This window comes from Aspergillus bombycis (genome assembly GCF_001792695.1).
Source record: "Aspergillus bombycis strain NRRL26010 chromosome Unknown contig00060, whole genome shotgun sequence".
In the NCBI taxonomy this organism is placed as follows: Eukaryota; Fungi; Ascomycota; class Eurotiomycetes; order Eurotiales; family Aspergillaceae; genus Aspergillus; species Aspergillus bombycis.
In genome coordinates, this window is record NW_019170062.1 from 72,426 (window position 1) to 84,700 (window position 12,275).

Consider the following 12,275-nt stretch of genomic DNA (forward strand, 5'->3'; position numbering starts at 1 on the left):
CATGGAGTAGTGAGAACTAGATCTTCAGCGGCGCATTTTCAAGACATTATATGTTGTGTTGAATGGTTTATTCCTGAGTATTTGACGCATAGGAAGGTACGCAGTGCAAAATACCCCATACAAGGACTCCTCAGAGACATGAATCTAGGAGAGTCGCATCACAAGCCCGAAACATGTCACTCTTACGAACAACCTCACTGTTCAAAGGCACTACAAGCCATTCTACCGGCGCCTTGGTAGGTCAATTCTGGAGAGCACCATCCAGTCAGTAAAGGAGAGGAGAATACAGAGGTCTCTAGGACATCTTGGAGCCATGCGCGTTGGTTAGGCTGGGTGATTCCGCATTGTATTCGAGAGCCCGTATATTGGTAGTCCTTCCAGGTCGCTCCCTTGAATAACAGGTTCTACCAGGAGAGTGGAAATATCCCTTCCGGGCCGTATAAAAGATAGGAACGTTACTGCCGAGTAGGATGGATAAAACTGTGGGAATAAGGCGGCTGATCCCGTCAAACCATTCGGAACCGTCAATCTGCATACGCATATTGATATTCTCCAGAAAAATACCCTGGCGAAACACTTTCTGTTATAACTACGGATACTGTCCGGCTACACAGGACAAGTTCCGCTTGAGACAGATATGGGGGTGCCATGCTCGCCATTGGTGTGTTCCTTAATTACGTGATATATTTCTCGCTCGGGCAGGCATACATAGACGATGTGAGATTGTTCATCGGCTCCAAACTCGGTTGCCAGTCTACTGCCCATGTAGACTTGCTATGGACCATTTCCCATGTCCAAGAAATTAGTTTGATAAAAAAAGAGCTTGTCGTTTCCCAAGTGACTCGTTTTAGTCTCCTTGATGTTGAGTTTAGCCTGGTGCATTTGTGCTTCATGCTCTGTGATACATTTATATCAAGAGACGCTCATTTGTGACCCTTAGGCCATTGTGCTTTACACACCATATTCATGTAGTGCAACCGGCTCTTCACATATCAACGCCCGAAATGTCGACTCGAAATCATTTTCTTCCGTTGAATGACAACAGTTCGGTGCGGCCAGTTCAGCAACAAAAGACTTCGGTGGTCCATATAGGTTTCTCCTGGGGGGGATACTAATAAATTATCTAATCAAAGGATAAACTCACTCAAGTCCTGCACGACATGTAGGTGACCTTAAGGCTTAGGTTGAACCGTTCAGTGTGTGGTAATTGACGGTGAAAGACATATATTTCTAGGTTGTGAAAGTGGGGCTAGGTGACATAGAAGCCATACAAGTGAAAAGAGTTTTTCAAAGAGGATCAAAGATAATAGAATTAAGATTAATTCATCACTGTGATGGACATAATTAATTCGTATTATCAGCCTTGCCGCACGCCATGGAGAGTGCGTACCTGATGATCGAGGTGCCTGACGTTAGTGCGCGGAAAGGGAGTCCTGAGGCATGAAGGCCAATCAACCCGAGGAACAACGCAACCGTTTCTCCGCCTTACGTAGGGTGGTCGAATGCGATGTTCTCTCCGCTTTTTCCGTTTCCCTTTCTTATCATCACGTCACTCCCCCAGCTTCCAACTCAATTCTTCATCCACTTTCCCATTGCTTGGCATGGTTGATGGAATGAGCTGGATTCATCCGGTCATCCATGTATAGCTGATCTCGCTTAGTTGATTTCCCGTTATACTACGAATATATACCCTCTTCAGGAATCGCATTGACATCACCCGTCCACTGCCGTCGGAGTCCTTGTTTCGCAGCACCCCTGCCGTACGTGGCAACGCCATTATTCCTAACTTTATCCTCCGATCAGAACCCCGGCTATTTTCCTCATCTGTTACTCGTCTTGAATGATTCTGACCAGTCCTCATCCAAACGCTTCCGACCGATCCCGCCTCTACAACCCTGTTCCCAACCATGCGGGGAATCCGCTTCATCCCCGTCATCGCTAGCCTCGGCTCGGTCTTCATATCACAATCATTAGCCCAGGGAGAGACTGCTCTACATGAGAAAGGGCGCTGTGCTATTCGAGGGCACTGTGGGAAGAAGTCCATCTTTGGCGGAGACCTACCATGTCCGGATAATGGTGTCGCAGAGGAACCGGAAACAGCGGTGAGGAAGAAACTCGTGGATTTATGTGGCAGTAAGTGGGAGGAAGGCCCAGTGTGCTGTAAAGATGAGCAGGTACGTGTCAAATGTGATATGTCACAGCAATTGACATATTGAACTGCATTTCCTAATTGTTCCGTGGTTAGATCGATGCGCTCTCCAGGAACTTGAAGCTTGCCGAGGGTATCATCGCCTCCTGTCCTGCGTGCAGAGAGAATTTCTTCAATATCTTCTGTACTTTCACCTGCTCTCCCGACCAGTCTCTCTTTATCAATGTCACGGAGACCGAGCCCAGCAGCTCGGGGAAATCCTTGGTGACGGAACTAGACAACATCTGGTCGGAGGAATACCAAAGTGGGTTCTACGAAAGTTGCAAGAACGTGAAGAATGGAGCATCAGGTGGTAGAGCGATGGACTTCATCGGCGGCGGCGCAAAGGATTATACGCATTTTCTGAAGTTTCTGGGAGACAAGAAGCTTCTGGGTAGCCCTTTTCAGATAAACTTCAAAACCGAGCCCGCTGGTCCGGATCCTCAGGGAATGCATCCTCTGCCCATCAAGCCGAAGGCGTGCAATGATTCAGATGAAGCCTTCCGTTGCTCCTGTGTGGACTGCCCCGATGTATGTCCACAGCTGCCTGCAGTGGAAACGGACAAGCAATGCCATGTGGGCCTTTTACCTTGCCTGTCCTTTGCTGTTATTCTGATTTACTCTATGTTTCTGCTCTTCGTTGTGGCTCTTTCGAGCTACTTCACGTATAAAGAACGGCGCCACCGCAAACCGGAACGGGTCCGGCTTCTTCAGGACCCGACGCCGAGCGACGATGAAGACGAAGGCGATATTGTTCACGCTGGAGGCTACCTCGAGCAGCCCAAAGGTGTTTATAAACTGAACTCCGTACTGGACCGTGTATTCAACCGGATTGGTGGCACATGCGCCCGGTTCCCCGCGATTACTATTGTGTCTAGCATTTTAACAGTGGGGCTGTTAAGCCTGGGCTGGCTGAGGTTCGCTGTGGAGACCGACCCAGTGCGATTGTGGGTGAGCCCTACGTCAGCAGCCTTCCAGGAAAAGCAATACTTCGACGCCAATTTTGGCCCTTTCTATCGTGCGGAACAGGCTTTTCTTGTGAATGAGAGTGGCCCCGTTCTTACCTATGATACCTTGAGTTGGTGGTTCGACGTCGAGTCCCGAGTCCGCCGGATGATATCACTAGACCGCGGAGTTATTCTGGATGATATCTGCTTCAAACCTACAGGCGACGCCTGTGTGGTTGATTCTGTGACCGGCTATTTTGGTGGTTCGATGTATAACCTTGACCCGGACACGTGGGAAGAACGTGTAAGGCATTGTGCCGAATCTCCGGGTGATGTAAGCTGCCTTCCTGAGTTCGGACAGCCTCTCAAGCCAGAAATGATTTTGGGCGGCTATGAAGGATCGGGGGATGTGTTTGACGCTCGAGCACTGATCGCTACATGGGTGGTTAATAACCATGCCCAAGGGACCGAAGAAGAAGCGGATGCGATCGACTGGGAAGACAGCTTCAGGGGCATTCTCGGGGTCGTCCAAGAGGAGGCCAAGGAGCGTGGTTTGCGCGTGTCTTTCAACGCCGAAATTAGCGTTGAGCAGGAGCTCAACAAATCGAGCAACACAGACGCAAAGATCGTCGTTATCAGCTATATTATCATGTTCATATACGCATCCTTGGCTTTGGGCTCCGTCACCGTGACGTGGAAATCGTTACTTACGAATCCCGCGAACGCTCTGGTCCAGTCGAAATTCACCTTGGGCATTGTGGGAATTGTCATCGTCTTGATGTCTGTTTCCGCTTCTGTCGGGCTATTCTCCGCGACGGGCGTCAAGGCAACATTGATCATCGCAGAGGTCATTCCGTTCCTGGTGTTGGCTGTCGGCGTGGATAATATCTTTTTGATCGTTCATGAATTCGAACGGATCAACGTCAGCCATCCTGACGAAGAGATCGACGAGCGAATCGCTCGGGCTGCGGGCCGCATTGGCCCTAGTATCTTCTTGTCCTCCCTTACTGAAACGGTAGCTTTCGCTCTGGGTGCTTTCGTCGGAATGCCGGCCGTCAAGAACTTCGCCGTCTACGCCGCGGGGGCGGTTTTCATCAACGCCGTGTTGCAGATCACTATGTTCATATCGGTGCTTGCGTTGAACCAGAGACGTGTGGAAAGCCTCCGCGCGGATTGCTTCCCATGCGTGACGGTCCGCAAAGCGCATTCTGGAATGTCCGAAGATCAAGTCTTCGATGATCAGGATGGAGAAAGCTTTCTGCAGAAGATCATTCGTAAGGTCTACGCCAACTTCCTCCTCACCCGTAAGATCAAGGTTGCCGTCATCATTGTATTCCTGGGCCTTTTCACTGCCGGCTTGGCTCTCATTCCCGAGGTGGCGCTTGGTCTGGATCAGCGTATCGCGCTGCCCAGTGATTCTTACCTCATCCAGTATTTTGACGACTTGAACAATTACTTTGGAAGCGGCCCTCCGGTGTATTTCGTGACTCGCAATGTGAACATCACCGCGCGCAGCCATCAGCAGCAGCTTTGTGGTCGGTTCACGACATGCGAAGAGTTCTCATTGCCGTTCGTATTGGAACAGGAGTCTAAACGGCCCGAGGTGTCTTATATCTCAGGATCCACCGCTAGCTGGATTGACGATTTCTTCTACTGGCTGAATCCCCAGCAGGACTGCTGCAAGGAACATGGCCAGCTTTGTTTCGAAGACAGGAATCCGGCATGGAACATTTCCCTCTACGGTATGCCAGAAGGTGAGGAATTTGTCCGCTACGCGAAAAAATGGATCGATGCCCCTACAGACGCATCTTGTCCGCTGGGAGGGAAAGCTCCGTACAGCACTGCTCTTGTCCTCGACTCGAAGCGAATCATGACCAACGCCAGCCATTTTCGAACGACACATACACCTCTCCGGACGCAAGATGATTTTATTAACTCGTACAAATCGGCTCGTCGCATTGCGCAGGGTATCTCAGAAGAGCATGGTATCGACGTGTTTCCATACTCGAAGACGTACATATTCTTTGATCAGTACATTTCCATTGTTCAGCTTACGGGTATCCTACTTGGATCTGCTGTCGCCATCATCTTCCTCCTGACCTCCGCCATTCTAGGCTCCGTCGCTACGGGGGCCGTGGTGACTGGCACCGTTGTGATGATAGTGGTCGATATCATCGGCTCGATGGCCATCTCCGGGGTGTCGCTGAACGCTGTGTCGCTGGTGAACTTGATCATTTGTGTTGGTATTGGGGTCGAGTTCTGTGCGCATATCGCTCGCGCGTTCATGTTCCCGTCTCGGGTGATCTTGGACAAGGTGCCCACCAAGTTCCGCGGCAAAGACGCCCGGGCTTGGACCGCGCTGGTCAATGTCGGAGGTAGTGTTTTCAGCGGCATCACCGTGACTAAATTGCTTGGGGTCTGTGTGTTAGCCTTTACCCGCAGCAAGATTTTCGAGATTTACTATTTCCGTGTGTGGCTGGCGCTGATCCTGTTCGCGGCTACCCATGCGCTCATCTTCTTGCCCGTAGCCCTGAGCTATTTTGGAGGAGATGGTAAGTTCTTATCGATGTCCCTAACTGTTCCCGGTGTCATGGCGACTGGTAACTGACCATCGTTCTAGGGTATGCCGATCCCGGCTCAGATGGTGGCCTTGAGGAGAACCTTGCATCCCGAGGCTATCGCTCTCTGCTGGTTGATGACGATTACGACTCAGATGGATATTAGACATACAATACTATGATACAATGATTGCTTCATGCTTTTATGGCCCATGGGACTCTCGGGAGTCCCGTCAACTCCCAACTTTCGTTTAGCTGTTGCGGGATGCATACGGAGTTATCAGGATGGAACGGTGTTGGGAATTGGATCATTCTTTACTTTGATGAATGTTTACAGTGAACTTGGGGTATGTTACATAAAGCGGTAATAAACGAGACGTGTGTCAATTACGCGACGGAAAGTCATCCTAGAGAGAATCCCGTAAATTAGGAGCTTGAATAAACCAAAATAATGGAAAAAAGAAGAATCGCGGTTGGGCAGCGACACGTGAAGCCACACGCTTCTAGCTGCATTGGGCGTAGTGACCTGTCCGAAACGGGTTAACGCCAAATAGTCAATAATTGGATTTTTCTATTTTATTTTGTATTTTTTACACTCCGCTTGTGTCCAGTGGACCCAATTTTTTTTTTTTTCCTTTCCCCTCCTCCTTATATTTTTTTTTCCCTTCTTCCTTTCTCTTTCTTTTCTTCATCCCTCCATTTCTTTTCTTCTTCTTTTTCCACATCTCTTTTCCTTTTTTTTTTTCTTTTCTTTCTTGTGATACCCGTGTGAGCTTTCTGTTTTGCGCAGACAGCTCATATAGTCCCTGTGAAAAGGAGCCTCGATTGTGGTCGAGGGTCTGGGACAACCCCCGCAATTGTTTTTATTTTCTATCCATAAAAGAGTTGTGTGCTTTTGATTCATCATGGATCAACAAAGATTCCTGCAGCAGCTGCAGATCGTCCTGAACCGTAAGTGACCAATCATGAAAAATCAAACAATGAGGAATGCTGACGAGTCAATTTCCAGCCACCCAGGGAAATGTGAAGGAAGCGACGGGTATCCTGCAACGCGAATTCTATAACAAGCCGGGTTCCCTGGTGTTCCTCATCCAGATCGCTACTGGACATGAGGACGCCAACCTGAAGCAGCTGGCCGCTGTCGAGGCTCGGTCCTTGGTGAACAAGCACTGGGTATCTGTGCAGGCCGGCCAGAAGCCTCAGATCCGCGAGCAACTGCTCCGTTCCACCCTTGGCGAGGGCTCTTCCCTCGTCCGTCACTCAATCGCTCGTGTCATCTCGGCTGTTGCCAAGGTAGACTTGAACGATGGCGAATGGGCCGAACTGCCCAACTTCTTGATCCAGGCCGGTAGCACCGGCAACAAGGACGAGCGTGCCGTGGCTATCTACATCCTGTTCACCATCCTGGAGACCCTGGGTGAGGGATTCGAAGAGAAATTCCAGGATCTCTTCAACCTGTTCGGCAAGACCATTGCCGACCCAGAAAGTGAGGAAGTCCGTACCAACACCCTTCTGGCTCTTGGCAGACTTGCCATGCACCTTGATTCGGAAGAGGACGTGGGCCCTGTGAAGGCTTTCCAGCAGCTGATCCCTTCCATGGTCGCTGTTCTCAAGGAGTCGATCGATCAGACGCAGGAGGATCGTGTGATGCAGGCTTTCGAAGTCTTCCAGACTATCCTCGGGTGTGATCCGGCCCTCTTGACGGTGCACCTCAAGGACCTCGTTGTCTTCATGAACGAGATCTCCGCCAACACCGAGGTTGAGGAGGACACCCGTACCCAGGCCATCAGCTTCCTCATGCAGTGTGTCCAGTACCGCAAGCTCAAGGTGCAGGCTATGCGTGTCGGTGAGCAACTCACGCGCACTGCTCTGCACATCGTCACTGAGCTTGGCGATACCTCCGTCCTCGATGATGACATTACCCCAGCGCGCTCCGCTCTGGGTCTGCTCGATATGCTGGCCCAGAGCCTGCCTCCGAGCCAGGTCGTCGTGCCCCTCCTGCACTCTTTGGGCCAGTACTTCAACAACAGCAACCCTGACTACCGTCGTGCCGGTATCATGGCTCTGGGTATGTGTGTCGAGGGTGCCCCCGACTTCATCAGCACCCAGATGAAGGAGATCTTCCCCATGGTCCTCCAGCTCTTGGGCGACCCCGAGCCCAAGGTTCGTCAGGCCTCGTTGCACGCTGTGGCCCGTCTTGCCGATGACCTGGCTGAGGACCTGAGCCAGGAGCATGAGAGGCTCATGCCCTTGCTCTTCCAGAACCTTGCCAGTGCTATGCAAGAGTACAAGGGCGAAGAAGATGGCCCCACTATTGATATCATGAGGCCGGCATCAGTGCTATCGACGCTGTCGTCGATGGCCTTGATGAGAAGGATGTTGCTCCCTACCAGGGTGAATTGGTTCCTATCCTCCACAAGCTGTTCAAGCACCCCGACTTCAGAATCAAGGGTCTGGCTGCTGGCGCACTTGGTTCTCTTGCCTCCTCTGCCGGTGACTCCTTCCTGCCATTCTTCGACGAGTCCATGCACTTGTTGCAAGAGTTCGCCACTGTCAAGGACAGTGAGGAAGAGCTCGACTTGCGCGCGAGCGTGACCGACGCCATGGGCGAGATGGCCGCTGCAGCCGGTGCTGAGCGTTACCAGCCATACGTCGAGCCGCTCATGCGCGCAACCGAAGAGGCTCTGCACCTTGGTCACTCCCGCCTGAAGGAGAGCACCTACATCTTCTGGGGTGCTATGTCCAAGGTTTACGGTGAGCACTTCTCTGCCTTCCTCGACGGTGTCGTTAAGGGTCTCTTTGCTTGTATCGAGCAGGATGAGACTGATCTTGAAGTCTCTTTCGGCGAGGCTGCCAAGGATTTGGTTGGCCAAGAGGTGACTGTCGGTGGCCGCAAGGTCAAGGTTGCCAGCGCTGACGATGACGACGAGCCTGTGGGCGAGGATGGTGAGATTGAAGACGTCGACCTTGAAGACGAGGATGGCTGGGATGACATTACCGCCACCACTCCTTTGTCTCTTGAGAAGGAAATTGCCGTTGAGGTCATTGGTGATCTTGTTACCCACACGAAGTCCGCCTACCTGCCGTACTTCGAGAAGACCATCGAGATGGTTCTGCCTCTTGCTGAGCACCCCTACGAAGGTGTTCGTAAGAGCACTATCAGCACCCTCCACCGCTCCTACGCTATGCTCTTCGCCATTGCCGAGGAGAACGGCCAGATGGCCAAGTGGAAGCCTGGCCTGCCTCTGCAGGTCGAGCCTGCCAAGGAGGTCAAGAAGTTTGGTGAAATCCTCATGACTTGCACCATCCGCATGTGGACTGAGGAAGACGATCGGTACGTATTTTGTCTTGTTGCTTATGTTTCTTTTTTCTTGACGCTTTGGAATTCTTTCATTCCTGGCTCCTACAATGATGAACACACTCGTTTACCCAGCTCACTCAGACACACAAAAAGTGTGATTGATGTAAAAGGCGATTTATCTCACATCTGAACTCTTGATTCTTCCTATGTTTTGCTTGCGTGAAGATTATGTGTTGGCATTGATTCTAACCTGCCACGTCCTAGGGCTACCGTCGCCGACATCAACCGCAACATGGCCGAGAACCTGCGCTACTGTGGTCCTTCTCTCATTGCCAACGAGACTACTCTCCATAACGTCATCACGATGGTCACCGACATCATCACGAAGAAGCACCCTTGCCAGCTTGAGTTCAACCCCGACGACGATTCTCTTGACGCTGGTGAGGAGACTTCTGAGTTTGACTGGGTCGTTGTTGACACTGGTCTCGATGTCGTTTCTGGTATGGCTGCTGCCCTGGGCGAGAGCTTCGCCGAGCTCTGGAAGGTCTTCGAGAAGACCATCATCCGTTACGCCGGCAGCACTGAGTCTCTTGAGCGTGCCACCGCTGTCGGTGTTCTCGCCGAGTGCATCAATGGCATGGGCGCCGCTGTGACCCCGTACACTTCTGCTTTCATGAAGCTGCTGGTGCACCGCCTTGGTGATGAGGACCCTCAGACCCGCTCCAACGCTGCTTATGCTGTTGGCCGTCTCGTTGAGCACTCCACCGCTCCCGAGATCGTCAAGGAGTTCCCCACCATCCTGAGCCGTCTCGAGGCCTGCTTGCACATGGATGTCTCTCGTCTTCAGGATAATGCCACTGGCTGTCTCAGCCGCATGATCCTCAAGCACCGTGACAGCGTTCCCCTCAAGGACGTGCTGCCCGCTCTGGTCAAGCTCCTGCCCTTGAAGAACGACTACGAGGAGAATGACCCCCTGTACCGCATGATCTGTCAGCTGTGTATGTATTCTCAACTTTCCGTTTGGTGAGTCCTTCACTAACTATCCTCCAGACAAGTGGGAAGACCCCACCACCCGCGAGCTTACTCCTCAATTCCTGCCCATCTTCCAGTCTGTCCTCTGCGGTGACGAGGATCAGCTCGAGGACGAGCGCCGCGCCGAGCTCATCGAGCTTGTCAAGTGGCTGAACCAGATGCAGCCCGGTGCTGCTCCTTGGGCTGAGCAGCTGTAAATGCTCACCCGACATGATGGCTTGACGATTCAACAAATATTTAATGGATAGACTGGTTACCAAAATGGTTTTATGGTTGACTGATAGAAGATACCCCTCCGGAGCGCATCAGGGTTGGCCCTGTTATGCGTGATGATGTGACGAAGACGGATAGAAAAGTCATGTATTCGTTTCGCAATGATTTATGAATCGAACGTTGTAAATATTTATCAATGTTTATGGCCTGTACCCATATGTATCTTTCAATCGTAGCACGTAATTGAAGACCTGCGAGCCTCAAGCCGACCTTGAACATACACCTAGACCTATGATACCCTGCCCTTCGGCTACGTGGATCTTCTCCAAACTGACCTTGCATCCTGGTCATTAACTGGTACCCTAAGCATCATACCTGATATATATCTCGATTTTAAATCCTGATCGATATTCGGCCATACTATATAGGTTGAACTACTTGGCAAATTGGCCAAACCCTCCGAATATCTTATAGCCTTCCACACCACAGTCTACTAATCACCATTCATTCTGTCCCTTGGCATGAATATTCAGCCGGAGTATCTCTATTTAATTAATCCCTTCCCCAGATAATTCGGCTACTTCCGACGTGCAGTAGCGGCTGCATCAACGCAGGATTATGCATACTTAGGGCTTGGCCTACGTGGGTAGCTTGATAGGATCGTACTAGAGATATGGACACTATAATAAATAGGATAGATAGTGATAGCGAAATAAAATGCAGATCAGTCTTGTGCGTAACCCAAACTATATCGAGTAGGCCATACTCCGTAGGCCTCCTGCCCAAGTCTTATTCTCATACTGGCCTGGAAGACGGGGATACAATCTATGATTCAGTTCCTGCGACGAACAGGAGGCTCGACACCATCGATAGCATCTAGGAGGGGTTTACCCTTAAGTACACCACCGCGCGCCTCCTTCGTCCAACCCTTGTACCACGCCATATTTGGGGACTCTTCCAACATATTGTCCCCGTAAGTAGCGCAAATAGGAACACCTGCTACTGCTCTGATGTTATATTGGGCTTTGCGTTTCAGCAAATGGCAAGTTTCCTTTAAGTATTCGTTGAAACGATCCTCCGACCAGCGCGTGGTGTCCATCTTGCTAATAGCGAGCACGATCTGGGAAATACCCAACTCGTTGGCAAGTTTAGCAAACTGGATAGTCTGATCGTTCTCGCCAGCTTCAAGACCCTCCCCAGAAGAAGCGGAAAGCACCAGGATGGCGCCATCGGCGGGGATGATGCCACTTGAAACATTGTCATGGAAGGAATCTAGGTCGGGGATTTCTAATGGCGGTTAGTACAGTGGCATATTATATGCATAGAGGTATTTGGATCTGGTGGCACTACCATAGAGCGAAATGTCATATTTAGGTGTCTCCATGTTCCACGGAGTGATTGCATCGGGATCCTCATTTTCTCTGCTCGCATATTCATTGATGGCCTTCGCATAGTCATAAGCGGTTCCGTATTTCTCGGGATGGGCGTTCTGTGACTCTGTCAGCTCATCATGCTAAACATCTTTCTTGGTGTGATTCGACCATACCTCCTGGACCAGCTGGGCCAGACCATCGTATTGACCTTCCAGTTTGGAGACGAGACAACCTGTCAACAATATACTGTCAGTACTGGTCTTCATGGGGTCCAGGATTGCAAGTCAAGATCTGGTCATGAATTACCAATTATCGTCGACTTGCCGGACCCGGCGTTGCCGATAACAACAATGTTAAGGTGTGTTCTTGACATGTTGATGTTGTTGAGCTGTGGAGGTATCCGCGAGAATTCTCAGGCGAGGGATGGTTGAAAAGGAGAGAAACTGGAGACAAGTCTGGTTGTTTACACAGAGATTGGGGTGGGACATCCCGATCTTATAGGAGCAGTCTCACATTGCAGATCTTGCCTGCAAGTTGTTGTGATGCGCCCCGCAGTTCAGCTGGTGGTGGAATCCAGCCACTACTAACTACTAGTATACAGATCCGATAAGTGGGGGGTTCGGCTAAAGGACGATAACCTTCATCCCCACTACACCGAACTCT

General features: G+C 50.9%; 3 protein-coding genes across 3 annotated transcripts; 2 read left to right on the forward strand and 1 right to left on the reverse strand.

Annotated features, from left to right (window-relative positions):
- Positions 1–1,907: 1,907 nt before the first annotated feature.
- ncr1 (sphingolipid transporter NCR1) lies at positions 1,908–5,859 on the forward strand (the record flags this gene model as incomplete). The annotated part of the gene is made up of 3 exons (XM_022534423.1): positions 1,908–2,174; positions 2,246–5,687; positions 5,756–5,859. The coding sequence occupies 3 exons, from the start codon at positions 1,908–1,910 to the stop codon at positions 5,857–5,859; spliced, it is 3,813 nt and encodes a 1,270-aa protein (XP_022387796.1).
- Positions 5,860–6,598: 739 nt separating this feature from the next.
- ABOM_007295 (putative importin beta-4 subunit) lies at positions 6,599–10,223 on the forward strand (the record flags this gene model as incomplete). The annotated part of the gene is made up of 5 exons (XM_022534424.1): positions 6,599–6,644; positions 6,703–7,978; positions 8,032–9,027; positions 9,259–9,992; positions 10,045–10,223. 5 exons carry the CDS (start codon positions 6,599–6,601, stop codon positions 10,221–10,223), a joined length of 3,231 nt encoding a protein of 1,076 aa, XP_022387795.1.
- An 848-nt stretch (positions 10,224–11,071) lies between these two features.
- ABOM_007296 (uncharacterized protein) lies at positions 11,072–11,985 on the reverse strand (the record flags this gene model as incomplete). Its single annotated transcript, XM_022534425.1, has 4 exons — positions 11,072–11,526; positions 11,590–11,728; positions 11,786–11,844; positions 11,919–11,985. The coding sequence occupies 4 exons, from the start codon at positions 11,983–11,985 to the stop codon at positions 11,072–11,074; spliced, it is 720 nt and encodes a 239-aa protein (XP_022387794.1).
- Between the last annotated feature and the right edge of the window lie 290 nt (positions 11,986–12,275).